The sequence below is a fragment of the Chlorocebus sabaeus genome, chromosome 21, assembly GCF_047675955.1.
Source record: "Chlorocebus sabaeus isolate Y175 chromosome 21, mChlSab1.0.hap1, whole genome shotgun sequence".
Lineage (NCBI taxonomy): Eukaryota > Metazoa > Chordata > Mammalia > Primates > Cercopithecidae > Chlorocebus > Chlorocebus sabaeus.
Genome location: NC_132924.1, coordinates 27,058,179 through 27,078,321, shown reverse-complemented (window position 1 = coordinate 27,078,321; position 20,143 = coordinate 27,058,179). Strand labels below are relative to the sequence as shown.

At 40.6% G+C, this 20,143-nt stretch overlaps 1 protein-coding gene across 1 annotated transcript in view; it reads left to right on the top strand.

The window, feature by feature from the left end:
* The window catches only part of NPSR1 (neuropeptide S receptor 1), a 234,422-nt gene that overhangs the window by 14,499 nt on the left and 199,780 nt on the right, over window positions 1–20,143 (top strand). The window contains exon 2 of the mRNA XM_073008644.1: window positions 8,780–8,912. Within this exon, the coding sequence (XP_072864745.1) occupies window positions 8,780–8,912 (133 nt within the window). The remainder of the gene's footprint in view (window positions 1–8,779; window positions 8,913–20,143) is intronic.

The window sequence follows — 20,143 nt, the reverse complement described above, 5'->3', positions numbered from 1 at the left end:
CGATCCACAGTACTGATGATAAAAACTCCAAACCAATGACTATGTCTTTCCGGTCAGAGGAGAAATGACTAATGCAGTTATTCAACATGTCCTGAAGACTAAACTAAGAAATCAATGTCAGGCAGTAATCCAGAGTCTGCTGAATCGCTTTCCGGTACAGTCCCAATCTGAAGGTGCTAGTATTACATTCCGTCACTTGTAATGATGGTGTTGAGAGGTAAGGCAAAGGCAATTCAGACGAAGACAACTGAGGAAGATTGCAGATGGACAAGAATCTCTCCTCTGCACCTCCCATCCCATCCACTTTCTCTATTCTTCATGAAGAAGGTCTCTGTCAGCTTGTCTTACCAGTCTCCAGACAGGTCTAGAGGCATTGCAGAGGGTGCAATCTCTCCCTGTTCTAGACCTTTGTTAAAGTGACATGAAAAGCCTTAAAAAAGTATTAAAACTTGAGCTAACAACCAAATTTATATGTAGCTTTTTACAGGTTTCTTACTTTTTTATGAATGTTTAAAAAATCTTGTCATACATATTTTCATAATTGAGTATTATAACTGATGACAATGCTGGGTAATCCGGGACAGAATCCCCATAGTTCATGGTAAAACAGTTAGAAAATGTGAATGCCAACAGGAGGTCGTGATGACCATAATTCAACTGTATTTGCAAGCATGCCTCCCAGCTGGGTTGCTCAGGGGTTGGTGGCAGGGGAGGGGAGGAGAGACAGATTTTAAAAAGAGGCATCATCAGAAGGAGATGGCTGTCAGGGAGAAAAATGGCAGGCCCTCCTGAACTAACTCAGTCCTACCTTCAGGCCTCCTTGTTGACCTTGACTGGTTATTGACCACCTGTCATTGTTTCTGTAGCAGCAGGTGGGGTGAGATGTGGGAAGAAGTTGGGATGACCTCCTGAATGACAGATTACCAACTGTCCAGTTACTGCCCGGGGTCACCACACCCTCACATTGTGTCTTATTCTCCAAGTCTAATTAAGCAGCTTCAGGAACACAGAACTTTGCTATCTGCTCCTGCCTGTTTCACTTAAAATCAGGTGCCCATGTATGTCTCTGTGTTACACTGTGACTGATCCCTAATAAAATTAGAGATTTTCTATCTTTGCACTTGATATTGTCAACTCACCTAAGCAAATTAATGAGGCTTTGAGTAGGCCTCAGAGCCTGCTGCTGTGAATGACGGAAGCCACACAAGTCTCAGTGACAGAGAAGTAGAATTTCATTGTCTTCTCACTGAGAAGTGACACCAAATCATTGAAACCTTTTTTCTGATACTTTCTTTCCTATCTTGGAAAATAGCAAATATTTGCTCCTTCCTGTGTTGGAGATATTCATCTTCAACATCACATACATAACAACCTTCCTAAAACAAACCCTGAAAACATGAGGGGCACGGAAAGCTTTGTGACTCCCAGGACAGCTGATGTGGCTACATCTTGTGTGACATTTATCACTACTGTTGTGTGGGCACCACATGTTGCCATAGAGTCCCTCCATTCCTCCGAGGAATGGACCTTACGCTCTGTCCTGGGGGAGACAGTCATGAATCCAACCCAGCCCCGGAAACTCAGCTTCAGGCAAGTTTTGGCTCAGAAAGAAAATGAAGAATTGTCTCTCCCTTGAAAATTGAAAGTAAATGAGGCAACTTCACTATCCTCGAGCCAAAATCGGGGCAGAAAACTACTAGAGTAAGCAGGGCATGGTCTTTCCAATTAAGCAAAGCTACATTCAAATCCCAGCTGCATCACCCAATGAGCCAGTAACCCAGGTAAGTAACTTCTCTGAACCTCATTCCCTTGCCAAAAGATTGAGGACAGTGATAACTCGTTGGTCAAGTTGTGATGGTTAAGTGAGCAATATGTAAGGCTTATCAAATGATCCTTGGCACATGACAATCAATCAAAAACATGTACTGTGCACCTACTACATACATTACAAACTCAGTAAGCCATGTACTGGATTAATGTGATTCACTCAAATTATTTCATTCCCTTTCACCCTACTATTGTTAAAGATACTTAGGCTTTTTGTCTTCCAGTTTTCAGCATCTAACTGAAAAAGGAGATCATTATTCCTTGGATCTGGATAAATCCAGACTAGCCTGACAGATCCAGAATCGACTAGAGTAACTAATGTCCTATATTTCCTGAGATAATTCCCATTTCAAATGACCTTTTCTGTGATTCTTGTAAGTAGCCCTGCACTTGTCATCAACCATGTTTCCATCCAACAGATATTTATTAAGCACCTTCTATGGGCCAGATAGATGCCAGGGGTGGAGTTGTGAACCAGGCTTAGTGCCCGCCAGCATGGACATCCTTTTGGCTCTGGAAGCATGGCTCATGGAGCCACATCCCAGCTATCAGCCCTGTGGAAGCATCACCATCATCAAAGGAACCCTGCAATTCATCTTTCTAAATCCCAATTTGCAATTATCCAGGTCTGTAGAGAACTGATGTCACTGTGTAGCCTGATTAACTTGAGGTTAAAAGCCAATCAGTCATGTACCAGCAACCATGTAATTGAGCTGAGAACAGGCCAATCTTTAGTTACTGAAACATTTTAAATACATTTCTTATTTCCACTCAGTATTTGACCATCTGGCTGGAATTTTGCCTCACATCACCACTAGGGGGCATTTTACGCCCAACTATATTCTGCAATAGTTTGGGGATGGTGTTGGGACACCATCAGTACACTGTGGTGGGGGGTGGGTAGGGAGAATGCTTCTTAGGCTTAGTGAAATTCCAATAGACTAGTACCAAAAATAGGATGAACACGGTGAATTCAAGCATCACTCTGAAAAGGTAGTGAGTTATCACCCCTCAAATGTACGTATGTAGTCCACAAACCTCAGGGAGGAGATAAACCAATTTTTTATTGCATATCTACTATGTAGCAGGCACTGAGCTAAAAACCCCAATCTTCATCATCTTATCCACCCATCACAACTATTCTGAGATAGGTTTCGTCTTCATCCTTATTTTATAAATAAGAAGGTCAGAGAGGTTATCACTTACAACCTATCACACATCCAACAAGTAGCAGAGACCGAGTCCAGGTCAGGTTGGTTTCAAAGCCTATCAACTTTTCTCCCACGAGGCTCACCTGGTTGTGATATTCTCATTCCTCTGAAATTGTTTCCTCAATCCCCATTACCGTGACTCTCCAGATTATCCTGGGATTTGTGTGTGTCTCTGTGTGCCTGTGGGTGGGGAGGGGGACATGCACGCGTAATATGGCTGTGAATAAAGGAGCAAGCAGTTGAGTATTTTCATACTTAATGACCCTTGTACTAGTCAGTGAAACAGGATTTAAACTTGACTGAGTATAACTTATACACTCAACCTATTTTATTCTCTTGTAGCACCAACACCTTACACTATGTCTGGCATAGAGTAGGCAATTAATAGATGTTAGATGAATTAATAAACAGATAAATCAACATGGCTCTTAGGAAGACCCCAGAAGCATTTGGCCGGGGAGGCTTCCTACATCTAGAAGTGTCCTGAAGCCTATGAAGTAAGGGGAGATTATCTGCCAATAGAAAATTCCAAAAGATGTGGAGGTGGGGAGGGTTTCACTTATAGGATTTGCTCAGCCTGCCCTAGAGACATCAGCCAATCAAAGGAAAATAGACCCCAACTTGTTTACAGAGCTCCTTGGACTTACCATCCCAAAGCACAGCCCAAGAACAAAAACCCAGTCCAAGCAATCACTGACTCACCAGTCCCGGGGAATGATTTCCAATTCACTGATACATCAAACCAGGGTGATTTGATATGTAGTGCTTGTCACTCTGAACTTTCAACAATACAGATCTGAGCCCCGGGACTACTTTGAAAAGACTGGATCCCTTGGCTTGGATTGCACTCTACAAAGATGAAGAAAGCAGTCATTTACTGCCCACTGGGGACCAGAAGTTTCTTCCATTAGACAGAAACTTCATTTCTGGAAATGTGAACTTTGCTGCCAGGGTCATAAATGCCAACTCTGTATGTGAAAAGCAGACCATTTACTTATTTCAGCATGTATTTTTCTGGAAACTTATGTAAGTAAGGCCTGCCTGTACTTACACGAGGAAAGGAAAACATGAAAGAGAGATATAGTCTGAAAATGTAATGTTGACTTCCAATGCAAAACTACCCTGAGTTCACTTATTCTCTTCCTCTTTCCAATTCTCATCCAATAGGCTATCAGAAAGTAATTTCAGTTGAAAAGGCTTCCATATAAGAAGTAGAAAAGAGGGAAGGTCCCTATTCCCTTCCACCTGCTGGAAAACTGGAGGAATGTCCACAACGTGTAGAGTAGGTAAGACATTCTGAGGGAGGGGTCGACAGACTCCTCTGCTCTCTGACAGGAAGTAAAGGCCTTCCTAGGGGGTCAGCAGAGAAGAGATCAGCTCCAGGGCATTCCACTACTCAGAGTCCATCCACTGAGGCTGGGGCCACCTCCAGTGAGCAAATTTCTGTGGGAGGTTCACTAAATGCTGCAGACCTCACAGAAGAGGATTGTGGTCAGTGCCTTCTCCCAGCTAAAGGAGTGTGGACGACTGGCTAAGTAAAACTTGGGCGAGGCTATGGATGGTGCCAGTGAAGACAGAGCCTCAGTAAGGAAAACATTCCTGTATCTACTATCTTCCTCACATCCCACCCGTGCCTCCTTCTTTGGCTGCTTCCAGACATTGTTCTCACCTCTCCCACCATGGAGACCTGGCTTTCTGATCTGGCAAAGAAACATCATAAGTGCTTTACCTTTTCTCTTCCTTCTTCTTTCTCCATTCAAGAATGAAGGAGTTCAACAGAGACCAATACAATACAGTACTGGACAAGTGCAGAAATAAACCATCCCCTTGCACCATCTAGGCTTTTCAATTCTTTTCAATTCTTTTTTTTTTTTTTTTTTGTTTTGTTTTGTTTTGTTTTGTTTTGTTTTTGACAGAGTCTCACTCTGTCTCCAGACTGGAGTGCAGTGGCACCATCTCAGCTCACTGCAACCTCCACCTCCTAGGTTCAAGTGATTCTCCTGCCTCAGCCTCCCGAATAGCTGGGACTACAGGCACGTGCCACCACGACCAGCTAATTGCAATTTTTAAAGAAGAAATTGCTTTAAGGCATCAACATGCTTCTCTTTACGAAACGGATTCCCTACAAGAAACGGGAGTAAAGCTTGGAAAATTTCTTATTTGTATTCTCAGCAGAGCTTGAAAGGACATTGCATTAAGAAAAGGGACACAGTGGCTGGGCGAGGTGGCTCACACCTGTAATCCCAGCACTTTGGGAGGCCGAGGCGGGCAGATCATGAGGTCAGGAGATGAAGACCATCCTGGCTAACACAGTGAAACCCCGTCTCTACTAAAAATACAAAAAATTAGCTGGGCATGGTGGTGGGCGCCTATAATCCCAGTTACTCGGGAGGCTGCCGTAGGAGAATGGCGTGAACCCAGGAGGCGGAGCTTGCAGTGAGCCAAGATGGCACCACTGTACTCCAGCCTGGGGGACAGAACTAGGCTCCGTCTCAAAAAAACAACAGAAAAGAAATTCTTATAAACTTCACTGTAAACAATGGAAAGCAGAATATGATGGGGAAGAGAGAGAGAGAGAAGAGAAATGCAGGGAAGTCTCATACAGTAAAAATCAAGCAACTACAAACTAAGTAGAGGTATGCAGTGCCTTGTGGATTCAGTTTCTTCTCCCACATGGAGAACAGCAGCAGCGGAAGAGATAGCACCTCTTTTCCAGCCAGCCAGTGTGCTGTAACACTTTCTCGGCCTCCTGGCAGTGCCAAAGACATGTATGGCGGCCTTAGCCAGAAAGAGGAGGCCATCCCAGCCTCCAGCATGGGGCTGTGAAAGTAGACGTAGGTGACCCACTAGAGCTGTGAACTCCTTCAACTCTAGGGCCGAAGTGCCATATTCAATGAGCACAGTTCTTGAAAGGTCTCCAGGGAACCCATATTATATCTTGAACTAACCCAAACCTCTAAATCCCCTAAATCTTTCAAAGCTGAGAGAGAGAGAGTAATTCATCTTTAGGGATTGATACAGACTAGGCTATGATATTTGGAGCCCACCCACTGGGAACCATGGATAGGATGATTATATAATTGACTATCCAACCAAAGACACTTTTTGAGAGAGAAAGGGAAATTTAAATAATTATCTTGGGACAGCAGTTGACAACTAGGACTGTCCTAGGCAAACCAGGTTTCATAATTACCCTAGCCATGGACCACACTTTGAGAAGCACTTTCCAAAGGCCTCCGCCATGTACAGCTGCTCATAGCCAAGCTCATGCTACACAGGTGGGAAAGCTTCTGGAAAACTGAGGCGCTTCCCTAGAAGACTCAGAATGTTAACAAGGAATAGGGAAGAAAGAGAACTAAGAGCTTGGCACAGGAGGGCTGGCCCAAAACCTGTGTCACAGCGCTGCCCTGGGCCATTCACACCAAAGCTCATTCTAGAGACCAAAAGTATTTGATGGCCTTCTGTCATACTTTACCTGCCAGGCCACCTGCCTGATGGGCTCTTTCCTGAACCTAGACACCCCCAGGGCACCATCATCCTCCCTGATAGAATATTATATTAGAACAATTTGAGGAACACAGACACATTATCCCCAACCCTGTCCCTCAACTGTTTCATCTGTCAGCACCATGGTGTCAGTGAGACCTTATGATGGAGACTTCCAAGCCACCTGGCTGCTTATGTTAGTCTGCAAGTTGTTCCATTGTTTTTTAAAAGAGAGGTCCTCCAAATTCAATTCACTTGTTTATGTCCCACTGCTGACACATCACCTGAATGGGAAGTGTGAGTCTAGGACATCAAAGGCCTCTCCTGTTGTATCTGCTACTGACAGCACTGTTGTCCATCTATCTCAGTGGGGAGAATTCTCTTACAAAAATTGGCCCCCTCCACTCAGTACAGTACTTTGCATAATAATTAGTTTTCATTCCTGATGCTTTATCGCCCATTTAAAGACTGCTAGAGAAATGAGTTATCCAGGATATGACCCCTCTAGTCATCAAAGAACCAGAGAAAAAGTGTGTGGCTTGAAGCTGAGCAAAGATGGTGCCCTCCAAGTGGGATGTGACATACGTATGCTGGACATGATATATCTGCAGAGCTCTCCAACCCTGTCATCCTCCCACTCTAGTTGTGCAGCCCTCATCCTCCCCTCACATCACCACAATGCCTATCCTCATTTCCACAGTTCTGCAGTTCCAAGGCCCTGACCTCCACCTAGGATCTCAGAAACTGATCTGTAAATCCAGGATGGAGAGCCTAAATATCAGATTGATAAAGTACAGGACTCATGAAGATGCTCATAAAAAATTTCTTAGAAGGCCAGGCATGGTGGCTCATGCCTATAATCCCAGAACTTTTTGGGAGGCTGAGGCGGGTGAATCACTAGGTCAGGAGGAAAAGAGACCATCCTGGCTAACATGGTGAAACCCCGTCTCTACTAAAAAATCAAAAAGTATTAGCCGGGCGTGGTGGTGGGTGCCTGTAGTCCCAGTTACTTGGGAGGCTGAGGCAGGAGAATGGCATGAACCCGGGAGGCAGAGCTTGCAGTGAGCTGAGATCATTCCACTGCACTCCAGCCTGGGTGGCAGAGCAAGACCCTGTCTCAAAAAAATGAAACAAAACAAAACAAAACAAATTTCTTAGAAGGACTGTTAGATTAATAGCATTCCTGCTTTTTTTCTTTTTACTAATTAATCATTTATCTTAATCTGTTTTATGCTGCTATAACAGAGTATCAAAGACTGAGTAATTTATAAAGAAAAGTAATTTATTTCTATAGTGTGAGGGTCTGGGAAGGTGCTGGTATCTGGTGAGGGCTTTCTTGCTGCATCATTCCATGGCAGAAAGCAAGAGGGTGAGAGAGGGACAAGGGAAGAGAACTGAGCTCATTCCTTTATCAGTAACGCACTCCTGCAACAACTAACCCACTCCCACAATAACGACATTAATCCATTCATGAGGGCAGAGCCTTCAAGACCTAGTCACTTCTTAAAGGTTCTACCTTAACTCCACTGCTTTGGGGATTAAGTTTCAACAATAGGAACCTTGGAGGACACATTCAAACCACAGAAATATTCTTCAGTAGAACTTTAATATTACTGTCTTATAAAATTCTGTCAAATGAACAAAAGATAACCCATAATTATACTATCCTAATATGACTGCTTTTAACATTTTACTGTACTTCAGCCTTTTTGCTATGTATATAATTTTACAGAGTTGTAATCATACCCAGTACATGATTTTATCATGTTTTCCCACTTACCATTATATTATAGGTATTTTTAATATTGCTACATGGTCTTCGTGGTTGTCCTTGTTAATAGCTATGCTGTAATAGTTCACTAAATTGAAGTGCTTTATTTACTTAGCTACCCTATTATCTTTAAACAATTTCTAATTTCTTTTTACAATAAATATGGACATCTTTGTGACAGTGGTGTTCTTTTTCACATCTTGACCTACTTTTCACATAGTGTTACAATTACTTGACCAAAGAGTACAAACTTTTTGTCTCTTGACATATATTTCCAAAAGATTTTTAAAAGGTGTATTAATCTACTCTGCAGCTGGCCTAAATGAAGACCATTTTGTCATTGTTTTCCTGAGAGCAGAGCTTCCAAAGGTAGGGATATGGGGCCAGGAGGAAGAAATCCAGCACCAAAGCCTGGGCCATGCATTCTGTAAGGAACCCCGGTTCTCACTGGTACACTGGTCTTATTTTTCTCTGTTTCTTGCAGACTGAGCAATTGATAACTCTGTGGGTCCTCTTTGTTTTTACCATTGTTGGAAACTCCGTTGTGCTTTTTTCCACATGGAGGAGAAAGAGGAAGTCAAGAATGACCTTCTTTGTGACTCAGCTGGCCATCACAGGTAGGTCACTATGCAAGTGAGAGGAGGAAGCTGTATGTGAATTCTCTATGGCTTCCTGCTTTTAATGAATTTTATCCAAAAAAAAAAAAAAAAGTAACACATCGGTAAATTTGGGAATAATTTCTGAAACAATATAAAACCCATGTTTGAATATTTCCTCAGGCATACTTAACACACATGAATGCCTCTAAGATTTCATTATAAAAGTAACTCACTACACTAATGGAAATACCATTATCAGTGCCACCAAATGGTTCTGTAGGGTTTCCCTGTTTTTATACACAATAGCCTCCATAGTTTACTAAGGTGATATTACCATATCATCCTGCATTATGAGCTTAAGGAATACATCCCAGAAAATGTACCAGCACTATCTCTATTCAATTATTAATGTTAAGTCTTGAGTACTTTGCAGATTAAAGCCTGTGGACATTGCTTTTGAAATGCAAATGATGTGCAACAGCACTACTGGGGGTAGTATAATGAAGTAGTATAATCTCAAGGATCGGGATGCTTAAGTGTAGACTTTGGAAATGACTGTTCAGTAGAAGAGTGAGCACAGCTCACCTAGTAGAGGAATGGTGCAATATTCTCAAAGAAGAAAATGATCTGTGAAAGTAAGAGCCCCACAGACATGAGTAGAACTCATGTTCAAAAGGAAAAGAAAAACACAACCAGGGAAAGAGTCTTGTTCTACAGGCCAGAGAAGAAAGTGAGAAAATGGGATTCACAGAAGGTCCAGCAAAAGCCATGCTTGGCGTCCTGAGCTCTGGGAGCAAGACGGCTATTATATTAGCTTAATTTGGATCAGACTATAGAAAAAAAATGCAAAAAGGAAAATGTAAATATTAAATGCTTACAAGGAGTGATGGTAAATGACTTTCAGAAAGGGCTGTTTGGTATATTTCAACCTGTACTGTTATCTCAGCTGTAATAATGGTAGTGGAGCTCTTTGGAATTTAGTCTTGAGCCAAAAATATATGACACTGTAACTTACAAGAGAACCTTAGCCATACATTGTTGGTAACCTGAAATACCCCTTTTTCTTTCTAACAAATTATAACAAGCCCATCTGCTTGAGCTAGGCTGCAGTGGTCAGGGTAAACATCCAAGGCACCACTGAAAAATATAGAGAAGGTAAAAGGAGCAAGAGTTCTGAAGATGGAACCTGGGATGGGGGAAAGTTTCTTCAATCTTTCCTACCAACAGGAATTCTAATTTTTCACTCCTATGATTGCAGAAGTAGAGGTAATTAGGATCATCCAGCAAATGCTTAGAGGCAAATATCCCTGGATGAGGATGCCACAACTTATTTTCATTATATTTCTTTCATTACAGTGTGGTAATGCATGTTGTATGGAACTACGTACTCTTTTAGAATGAAAGGATTTAGAGGTGGCAAGAATATCAGCTTGAAATTTAAAGTTTTTTCATAAACAATAAACATATAATAATTGAAAATTCACTACATATTATCAAAGAGAAAAGTTGTATGTTCTATTCTAATTCACAGTCGTTGTATTAATCTGGGCTTAATTTCGTATACATCTCCTGGACGGTTTTTATTTGTTAATTGTTTCTAGAAAAACTCTGTCAGGTCAGAAGCATTTTAAATGAAGAATTTCTGAGGTGAAAAACACTGCCAAAGGTCTAAGATTGAAGCTCAATAGTCTGAGATTAAATTTTTGTGTTATTGAAATTTCCTTCATACACTTTCACCATGATCACAGATCCTTTGGTAAAGGAGGTGAGCATACATACCTGAGTCTAAAAGTTACCCAGGAATCAACTGAGGGACCCTGTGCTTTGAGACATATACAAAAATGTGGTTTGAGTCCCCCATCATATGTCAATATCCTCCTTTAAGATTTCTTCAAATTCTGTGGAATTTATATTTTTACTTCTCTCTTCTGCTTCTTGCTTTCTCCTTCCACTAAATTCTTGCTCTGTCTCACCAGTATCTCATCTTTCTGAGCTCCTCTTTTTTTGTGGTTGTTTCATGCTGTCCCTAACAAGGCACCACCCTCCTTTCCTTTATTTTCTTTAAAATCATTCACAAATTATGACTTTCTATGTTTAAAGGACTTTTCTGAATATTTCAGGCAATATAAGGATATTGCATCATAGAAAAGTAAATACCTTAAGAGCAAATATTTCATTTTCTCAGAACATTCAGCTGCCATCAGAAATGTTTCAGTTTGATCATGCCACTGCACCTCAGCCTGGGCGACAGAGTGAGACTCTGTCTCAAAAAAAATAAAGAAATGTCTCAGTTTTACTTTGCTTCAGCCTCACTATTCTACTCTCTCTTCTAAATGTCTAGTATCTTGTGCCAAGAAATTTTAATACTTTCCTCTATTTTTTGTTTTGCTTTGTTCTTACCGCTACCAAACCATGATCTCAGAGACCCCTCAACTTCCAAAAACCAAGTATCAGGCCAAAAAGCAAGTATGAGGCTTTTTTATTTTATTTTTTTAAACAAAGGAAGTTGCTCCCTAAAAAAGAACCCTGGAACTAGTTACAATGATAAACAGACAAAGAAAAATACACATTCATATTTATAGTTACATATGTCATGGCTAAAAATAAATTATTCTGAATTGTATAAAACTGTAAGATATACAGTGATAACTCAATAGTATATTGTATTAATCTGTTCTCACACTGCTATGAAGAAATACCCAAGACTGGGTAATTTATAAAGGAAAGAGGTTTAGTTGACTCAGAGTTCTGCATTGCTAGGGAGACCTGAGGAAAGTTATTAATACAATCATGGCAGAAGGCAAAGGAGAAGCAAGTACCTTCTTCACAAGGCAGCAAGGTGGAGTGAGTGCGAGCAGGGGGAACGCCAGATGCTTATAAAACCATCAGATCTTGTGAGACTCACTCATTATCACAACAACAGCATAGGGAAACTGCCCTCATGATCCAATTACCTTCTCCTGGTCCTGCCCTTGACACATGGGGGTTATTACAATTCAAGGTGAGTTTTGGGTGGGGACACAGAGTCAAACCATACCATATATTATGTGCTGTGCTTGCAAAAACTTCGAACTGGTTTTAGGCCAATACTCCTACCTACAATAATTAGAAAAGCTGGACAAAATCTAAACATTCGTTAGAAGGTATCATATAGCTGCCAAAGACAACTAAGACTTGAGGGGCCAAGATTTCACAGAGCAGAAAATTTTGTGAGATAAATACATTATTTGACACCACTATCCCCTTAAAGTATTAGCTGATTTAAAAGCAGAAATGGGCTGAAAACCTGAGTAGAGCTTTCGGCAGTTTCATTGGACTGATGGGGCAAAAATTAATCTGCCAAAGCATAGTGGCTTTGATAAATATTCCAGGGTTTCTACCGGTACTGCTGAAAGACACAACCTACAAGTAAGAGAAAACTAAAAGTGGATCAGCCCTCATCAAAAAATGAAATACAACCCCAAACCCGAATGAAATCAGATGATCTACCTCTGCATGCACACAAACCATCTGCTAGTGCAAAAATAAATCTTCTTTGGGGGAAGAAAGCATTATCCCATATCAAATTAACTATAATTTTCCATGCACAATGTTCAGCACTTGATTAAAAAACAACCAGGAATGCAAAAATACAAGAATTGATGAAAAACAAGGAGAAAAATAGATTATGAAGAGTTGCAGAAGAGATCCATCTATTGGCATTATCAAGGTACAGAATTTATAACTGTTGCTTATCTGTTTAGAAACTACAAAATAAGATTAAAGGTTGAATATCCTATCTCCAGGCTTTTGATGCACCTGCCCCCTTAAAATTGGAGCTTGAGCACACAAAGAACTCCCTTTCCACACAAAGAACTTGGTGTAGTGGCACTTCCTCCACTCCACACCTGGATGTAATTCCAGCCATTTAACACACCTGCCCTAATGGACTAGGAGTTTGAGCCACCTCTTCCTCCCATGCAAAGACCTTGTTGTGGCTGCAGTTTCTCTGCTCTTTCCCCAGACATATCACCCAACTCGAGGTGCACCTGCTCCCCCAGATTAGGAGCTTGAGCTACCCCTATGTTCACCAGGAAAACTTTGTGGCAGCAGTGGTTTCTCTCCACCTTGCCGGGGCATATTTCCAGGCATCTGGCACACTCGATTGTCTAAATTAGAAGCCTGACCTGCTCCTCCCTGCAGAGATCTTGGTAGAGCAAAGCTGTCTTCACTCGATGCCCAGACATATTTCCAGGCATTTGAAGAACCAACCCTTTTAGATTAGGAAGTTAAGCTTCCCCCACTTCCTGTGCAGAGAACTTGGGACAGTGGAGGTTTCCAGACTCTACGCCTAGGCACATCTCCAGGCACTTGGCAGCTGCCCACCAGACCCTGCCTCAGAGCTAATACTTCTGCCTGCCATTGGGAGAACTGTAGGAGAGCTTGCTTAGTCTATCCCACCCATCTTGGCCCCCACTCCAGAACTAAGCACGGAGCTCAGACCACTGTGCATTCCACAGATCAGCCATTGCCCAAGTCAACAGAACTTCTCCCAGTAAACAAGAATCAAGTATATACCCGTTTGAGTCAGCTGCAGCTGAACTTTATGCATAAGCATCACCTACTGACCTGGAGGTTGAACTGCACAATACAGTAAGAAATCTGGGGCCAGGCGCGGTGGCTCACGCCTGTAATCCCAACACTTTGGGAGGCCAAGGCCAGCAGATCACAAGGTCAGGAGATGAAGACCATCCTGGCTAACAGAGTGAAACCCTGTTTCTACTAAAAATACAAAAAATTAACTGAACGTGGTGGTAGACGCCTGTAGTCCCAGCTACTCGGGAGGCTGAGGCAGGAGAATGGCATGAACCTGGGAGGCAGAGCTTGCAGTGAGCCGAGATCGTGCCACTGCACTCCAGCCTGGGCACAAAGCGAGACTCCATCTCAAAAAAAAAAGAAAAAAGAGAAAATGCTTAGCTATCCAACCTAAGAAACTGGAAAACAGAGAATCCTATTCACTAAGACTAAATTAAGCCTTCTGGCTAGTGTGATTTTGTAAGTTACTCTAAATTCCTATTTATAGAAATTGCTGACCTGGTGCGGTGGCTCAAGACTGTAATCCCAGCACTTTGGGATGCCAAGGCAGGCAGATCACAAGGTCAGGAGTTCAAGACCAGCCTAACGAACATGGTAAAACCCTGTCTCTACTAAAAATACAAAAACTAGCTGGGTGTGGTGGCACATGCCTGTAATACCAGCTACTTGGGAGGCTGAAGCAGGAGAATCACTTGAACCCGGGAGGCGGAGGTTGCAGTGAGCTAAGATCCGCCACTGCACTCCAGCCTAGGCGACAGAGCGAGAATCCATCTCAAAAAAAAAAAAAAAGAATTAGCTGGCCTGGCAAGGTGGCTCACGCCTGTAATCCCAGCACTTTGAAAGGCTGAGGCAGACGGATCCCCTGAGGTCAGGAGTTTGAGACCAGCCTGACCAACATGGAGAAACCGTGTCTCTACGAAAAATACAAAACTAGCCAGGAGTGGTGACGCATGCCTGTAAATCCCAGCTATTCGGGAGGCTGAGGCAGGAGAATCGCTTGAACCCGGAAGGCGGAGGCTGAGGTGAACCAATATTGTACCATTGCACTCCAATCTGGGCAACAAGAGCGAAACTCCATCTTAACAACAACAACAATAACAACAACAACAACAAAAAGGGCCGGGCATAGTGGCTCAGCTTGTAATCCCAGCAAGCGTGGGTTTCGGAGGCTGAGCCACTGCACTCCAGCCTGGGCCACAGAGCAAAGCTCTGTCTCAAAAAAAACAGAAAGAAAGAAAGAAAGAAATTGGGCAGGGCTTGGTGATTTATGCCTGTAGTCCCAACACTTTGGGAGGCTAAGGCCAGCTGATCATTTGAGCTTAGGAGTTCGAAACCAACCTGGGCAACATAGTGAGACCCCCGTATCTACAAAAAATTTTTTACATTAGCCAGGCATGGTGGTGCACACCTGTAGTCCCAGTTGCCAGGGAGGCTGAGGTGGGAGAATTATTGGTGCCCAGAAAGTTAAGGCAGCAGTGAGCCAAGATCATGCCACTGCACTCCCATCTGCATAACAAAGTTAGACCCTGTCTCAAAAAAAAAAAAAAAAAAAAAAAGGAAATGAAAAGACATCTGATAACATAAGTGCCCAGCAGTGGAAAATGTAATAAGCCTCCTAAGACCTCTACCACCCCAGCCTCATAGGAGGCAGTGAGCCTGCTCACATACTCAGTACACAGCTACTACAACCAGCATTTGGGAAAGCCACCATACAAAAGCTACCCATTACCAAGAAATGCTTATACAGACTCGTTGCCGCTGAAAGCACCCAGAACCAAATCCAAATGACCTTACACAACATAAACTAAAGATATCTCCTCAGAAGAGGAAAAAAGTCACATCCAAATAAAAGCAAATTTAAAAAAAAATAAAGAAAGATAGTTTATCTGGATGAGAAGGAACCAGAGAAATAACTCTGAAAGTGTGAATTAAATAGAGTGTTACAACACCCCCAAAGGATCACACTAACTCTCCAGTAATGGATTCTAACCAAGATGAAATCTTTGAAATATTGGGTAAAGAATTCGAAACATTGAGTTTTAAAAAGCTCAATGAGATCCAAGAGAAAATTGAAAACCAACACAAAGAAAACAGAAAAAACAATTCAGGACATGCAAGAAGAGATAGTTATCACTAAAATAAGAGAACTGGAAATGTAAAAATTATTGAAGGAATAACAAAATAAAAATGAAAGCTTCAACAATAGGCTAGACAAGAGGAAGAAAGAATTTCAGAACTAAAAGACATCTTTTGAATTAAACCAGTAAGAAAAAAATACAGAAAAATGAATTTTAAGAAATGACCAGTGCCTTTGAGAAATATGGGATTATGTAAAGCATCCAAACCTACAATTTATAGGTATTCCAAAGGGTGAAAAAGAAAAAGTATAGAAAACCTATTTGAGGAAATAATTCAGGAAAGCTTCTTTGGTCTTGGGAGAGATTTAGAAACCCAGATACAAGGAGCTCAAAGAACTCCTGGAAGACATATCATGAGAATAACATCACCAAGACATAGAGTCACCAGACTATCCAAAGTCAACATGAAGGAAAAAATCCTAAGAGTGCCCAGAGAGAAGTGTCTAATCACCTATAAAGGAAATTTCATAAGACTAACAGTGGACTTCTCAAAAGAAACTCTACATGCCAGAAGAGATCAGGGGCCTATTTTTAGCCTCCTTAAAGAAAAACTTTGCTAGCCAAGATTTTCACATCCTGTCACGCTAAGCTTTATAAATGAAGAAGAAATAAAGTCTTAACCAGACAAATAAATGCTAAGGGAATTTGTCAATTCTAGACCAGACTTACAAGATATGCTCAAAGGAGTTCTAAACATGGAAACAAAACAACAACACTCATCATCACAAAAGGACACATAAATACAAAGCTCACAGATCCTGTAAACCAACAGCACAATTGAAACTCCAAGAGAAGTAACAACACTGTGACAGGAACGCAACCTCACATATTAATATTAATCTTGAATGTAAATGGCCTAAATATTCCACTTAAAATATAGAGTGGAAAATTGGATTAAAAAGAGACTCAACTATCTGCTACCTACAAGATACCCACTTACTGACTAAAGACAGCTATAGACTCAAAGTAAAGGGGTGGGAAAATGTATATCATGTAAATGGGAAAAGAAAGCAAGCAGGAGTAGTCATTTTTATATTAGATAAAAGAGACATCAAACCAACAGCATTAAAAAACAAGACAAAGAAGGGCATCATATAATAATAAAAGGTTCAATACAATAAGAAGATTGAACTATCCTAAAGTATACATGACCAACACTGGAGAGCCCAGATTCGTAAAAATTACAACTACACATAAGAACAAAGATTAATAGAAAAAAAAAATAGTGGTCTTCAATACTCCACTGACATCAGGAGACAGACCATCAAGGCAGGAAATCCATGAAAAATCTCTAGACTTAGTCTGGGTACAGCACCTGACTCTTGTAATCCCAGTGCTTTGGGGGACTGAAGTGGTAGGATTATTTGAGGCTAGTAGTTCAAGACCAGCTTGGGCAATATACTGAGACCCAATCCCACAAAATAAATAAATGAATAAATAAATAAAAATTAAGCATGGTAGTGCATGCCTGTAGTCTAAGCTACTTGCGAGACTGAGCTGGAAGGACTGTGTGAGTACAGGAGTTTGAGGTTACAGTAAGCACCACTGCAATCCAGCCTGGGCAAAAGAGTGAGACTCTGTCTCCTAAAAAAAAACAAGACAAAATGAAACAAAACAAAAAGAAAGAAGGAAACTCTGGACTTAAACTGTATATAGATCAAATGGACCTAATAGGTATTTACAGAACATTTCATTTAATAACTACAAAATATACATTCTTCTCATCTGTGCATGGAATGTTCTCCCAAATTGACTATATTCTTAGCCATAAAGCAATTCTCAATAAATTCAAAAAAATGAAATCATATCAAATATTTTCTTAAACCACTGTGGAATAAAATTATAAATCCAACTAAGAGGCACCTTCGAAAACACACAAGAACATGAAAACTAAACAACTTGCTCCTAAATGACCTTTGGGTAAACAATAAAATTAAGGCAAAAATTAAAAAAAATTTCAAAATGAATGAAAGTAGAGATACAACATACCAAAACCTCTGGGATACAGTAAAAGCAGTTCTAAGAGAAAAGTTTATCGAATTCAATGCTTACATTAAAAGATAGAAAGAGCTCAAATTAACAACCTAACATTATACCTCTAAGGAACAAGGAAAGCAAGAACAAGCTAAATACAAAGTTAGCAGAAAAACAAACAAATATAATAACAAATATCAGAGCACAATGACATGGGATTGAGATTTAAAAAGATACAAAAGTCAACAAAACAAAATATTGAATCTTTGAAAAGGTAAATGAAATTGGCAGCCTTCTAGTTAGATGAAACAAGAAACAGGAGAGACGATTCAATTAAGTACAATCAGAAATGATAAAGGTGATTGATATAGTTTGGATGTGTGTCCCAGACCAAATCTCATGTTGAAATACAATTCCCAGTGTTTGAGGTAGGGCCTCGTGGAAGGTGATTATATCATGGGGGCAGATTTCTCATTAATGGTTTAGGACCATCCCCCTTGGGCAACCTACTGCCCTCATCAGAGCGAGTAAGTTTTTGTGAGATCTGGTCATTTAAAATTGTGTAGCACCCCCCTGCTCTCTCTCTTGATTCTTCTCTGACCATGTGATGTGCCTGCTCCCTCTTCACTTTGCCTACCATTATATTGTAAGTTTCCTGAGGCCTTCCAAGAAGCCAAGCAGATACCAGCATCATACTTCTGTACAGCCTGAAGAACCAAGAGCCAATTAAACCTCTTTTCTTTATAAATTACCCAGTCTCTGTTATTTCTTTATAGCATTGTGAGAATGGACTAATACAGTGAAATCACAACTGATACTATAGAAATAAAAAAATATCATCAGAGACTACTATGAACACCTCTGTGCACGCAAACTAGAAAACCTGGAGGAAATAGATAAATCCCAGAAACATACAACCCCCCAAGACTGAACCAGGAAGAAGTTGAAATCCTGAATAGACCAATAGCAAGTAATGAAATTACATCAGTAATAAAAAAATTTCCAACAAAAAAATCTCAAGACCAGACAGATTCACAGCTGAATTTTATCAGATGTACAAAGAAGAGCTGGCACCAATCTTACTGAATCTATTCCAAAACATGAATGTGAAGCAATTCCTATAAAATTCCTGTTTCTCTAAAACCAGTATCACCCTGATACCAAAATCATACAAGGACACCACCACCACAACAACAACAACAACAAACTACAGGCCAATAACTCTGATGGACATAGTTGTAAAATTCCTCACCAAGATACCAGCAAATCAAATCCAACAGCACATCAAAAAGATAATACATCACAATCAAGTGAGTTTTATTCCAGGGATGCCAGGATGACTCAACATACGCAAATCAATAAAATCAATTGACATGATTCACCACATTAACAGAACTAAAAACAAAAACCATGCGATCATCTCAATACAATAAGGTTTCAATAAAATCCAATATCTTTTGATAATAAAAACCCTCAACAAATTAGGCATCTAAGAAACATACCTCAAAATAAGAGCCATCTATTACAAACCTACAGCCAACATTATACTGAATGAGGAAAAATTGAAAGCATTATCCCTAAAAACTGGAACACAGTGAGGATGTCTACATTCACCACTCCTACTCAACATAGCACTAGAAGTCCTAGCCAGAGCAATCAGGCAAGAAAAAGAAATGAAAGGAATTCACACTGGAAAAAAAAAGTCAAATTACCAAATTATCTCTGTTCAGTAATGACATGATTGTACACCTAGAAAACACTCTACAGACTCCAAAAGACTCCTAGACTTAACAAAAATCTTCAGTAAACTTTCAGGATACAAAATCAACATATAAAAATCAGTAGCATGTCTATACACCAATAGTCTTCAGGCTGAGAACCAAATCAATAACTTGATCTTCTTAACAATAGCCCCCAAAATAAAATAAAATAAAATAAAATAAAAACAACTAGGAACACTTTAAATCAAGGAGATGAAATATCTCTACAAGGAGAATTACAAAAAGTGATGAAATTGTAGATAACACACATGACTGGGGAAACATCCCATGCTCATGGATTGGAAAATTCAATATCATTAAAATGATCATACTTCCCAAAGCAATCTACAGATTCAACACAATCCATATCATATTACAAATGTCATTTTTCAGAGAATTAGAAAAACAATATTAAAGTTTATGTAGAATTTTAAAAGACCCTGAATAGCCAAAGCAAATCTTTTTTTTTTTTTTTTTTTGAAATGGAATCTTGCTCTGTCACCAGGCTGGAGTGCAGTGGCATGATCTTGGCTCACTGCAACCTACACCTCCTGGGTTCAAGTGATTCTCCTGCTTCAGCCTCCTGAGTAGCTGTGACTACAGGTGTGCATCACCATGCCCAGCTAATTTTTGTATTTTTAGTACAGATGGGTTTCACCATGTTAGCCAGGATGGTCTCGATCCCTTGACCTTGTGATCTGCCAGCCTCAGTCTCCCAAAGTGCTGGGATTACAGGTGTGAGCCACTAGGCCTAGCATAGCCAAAGAAATTCTAAGCAAAAGAAAAAAATCCGGAGGCATCA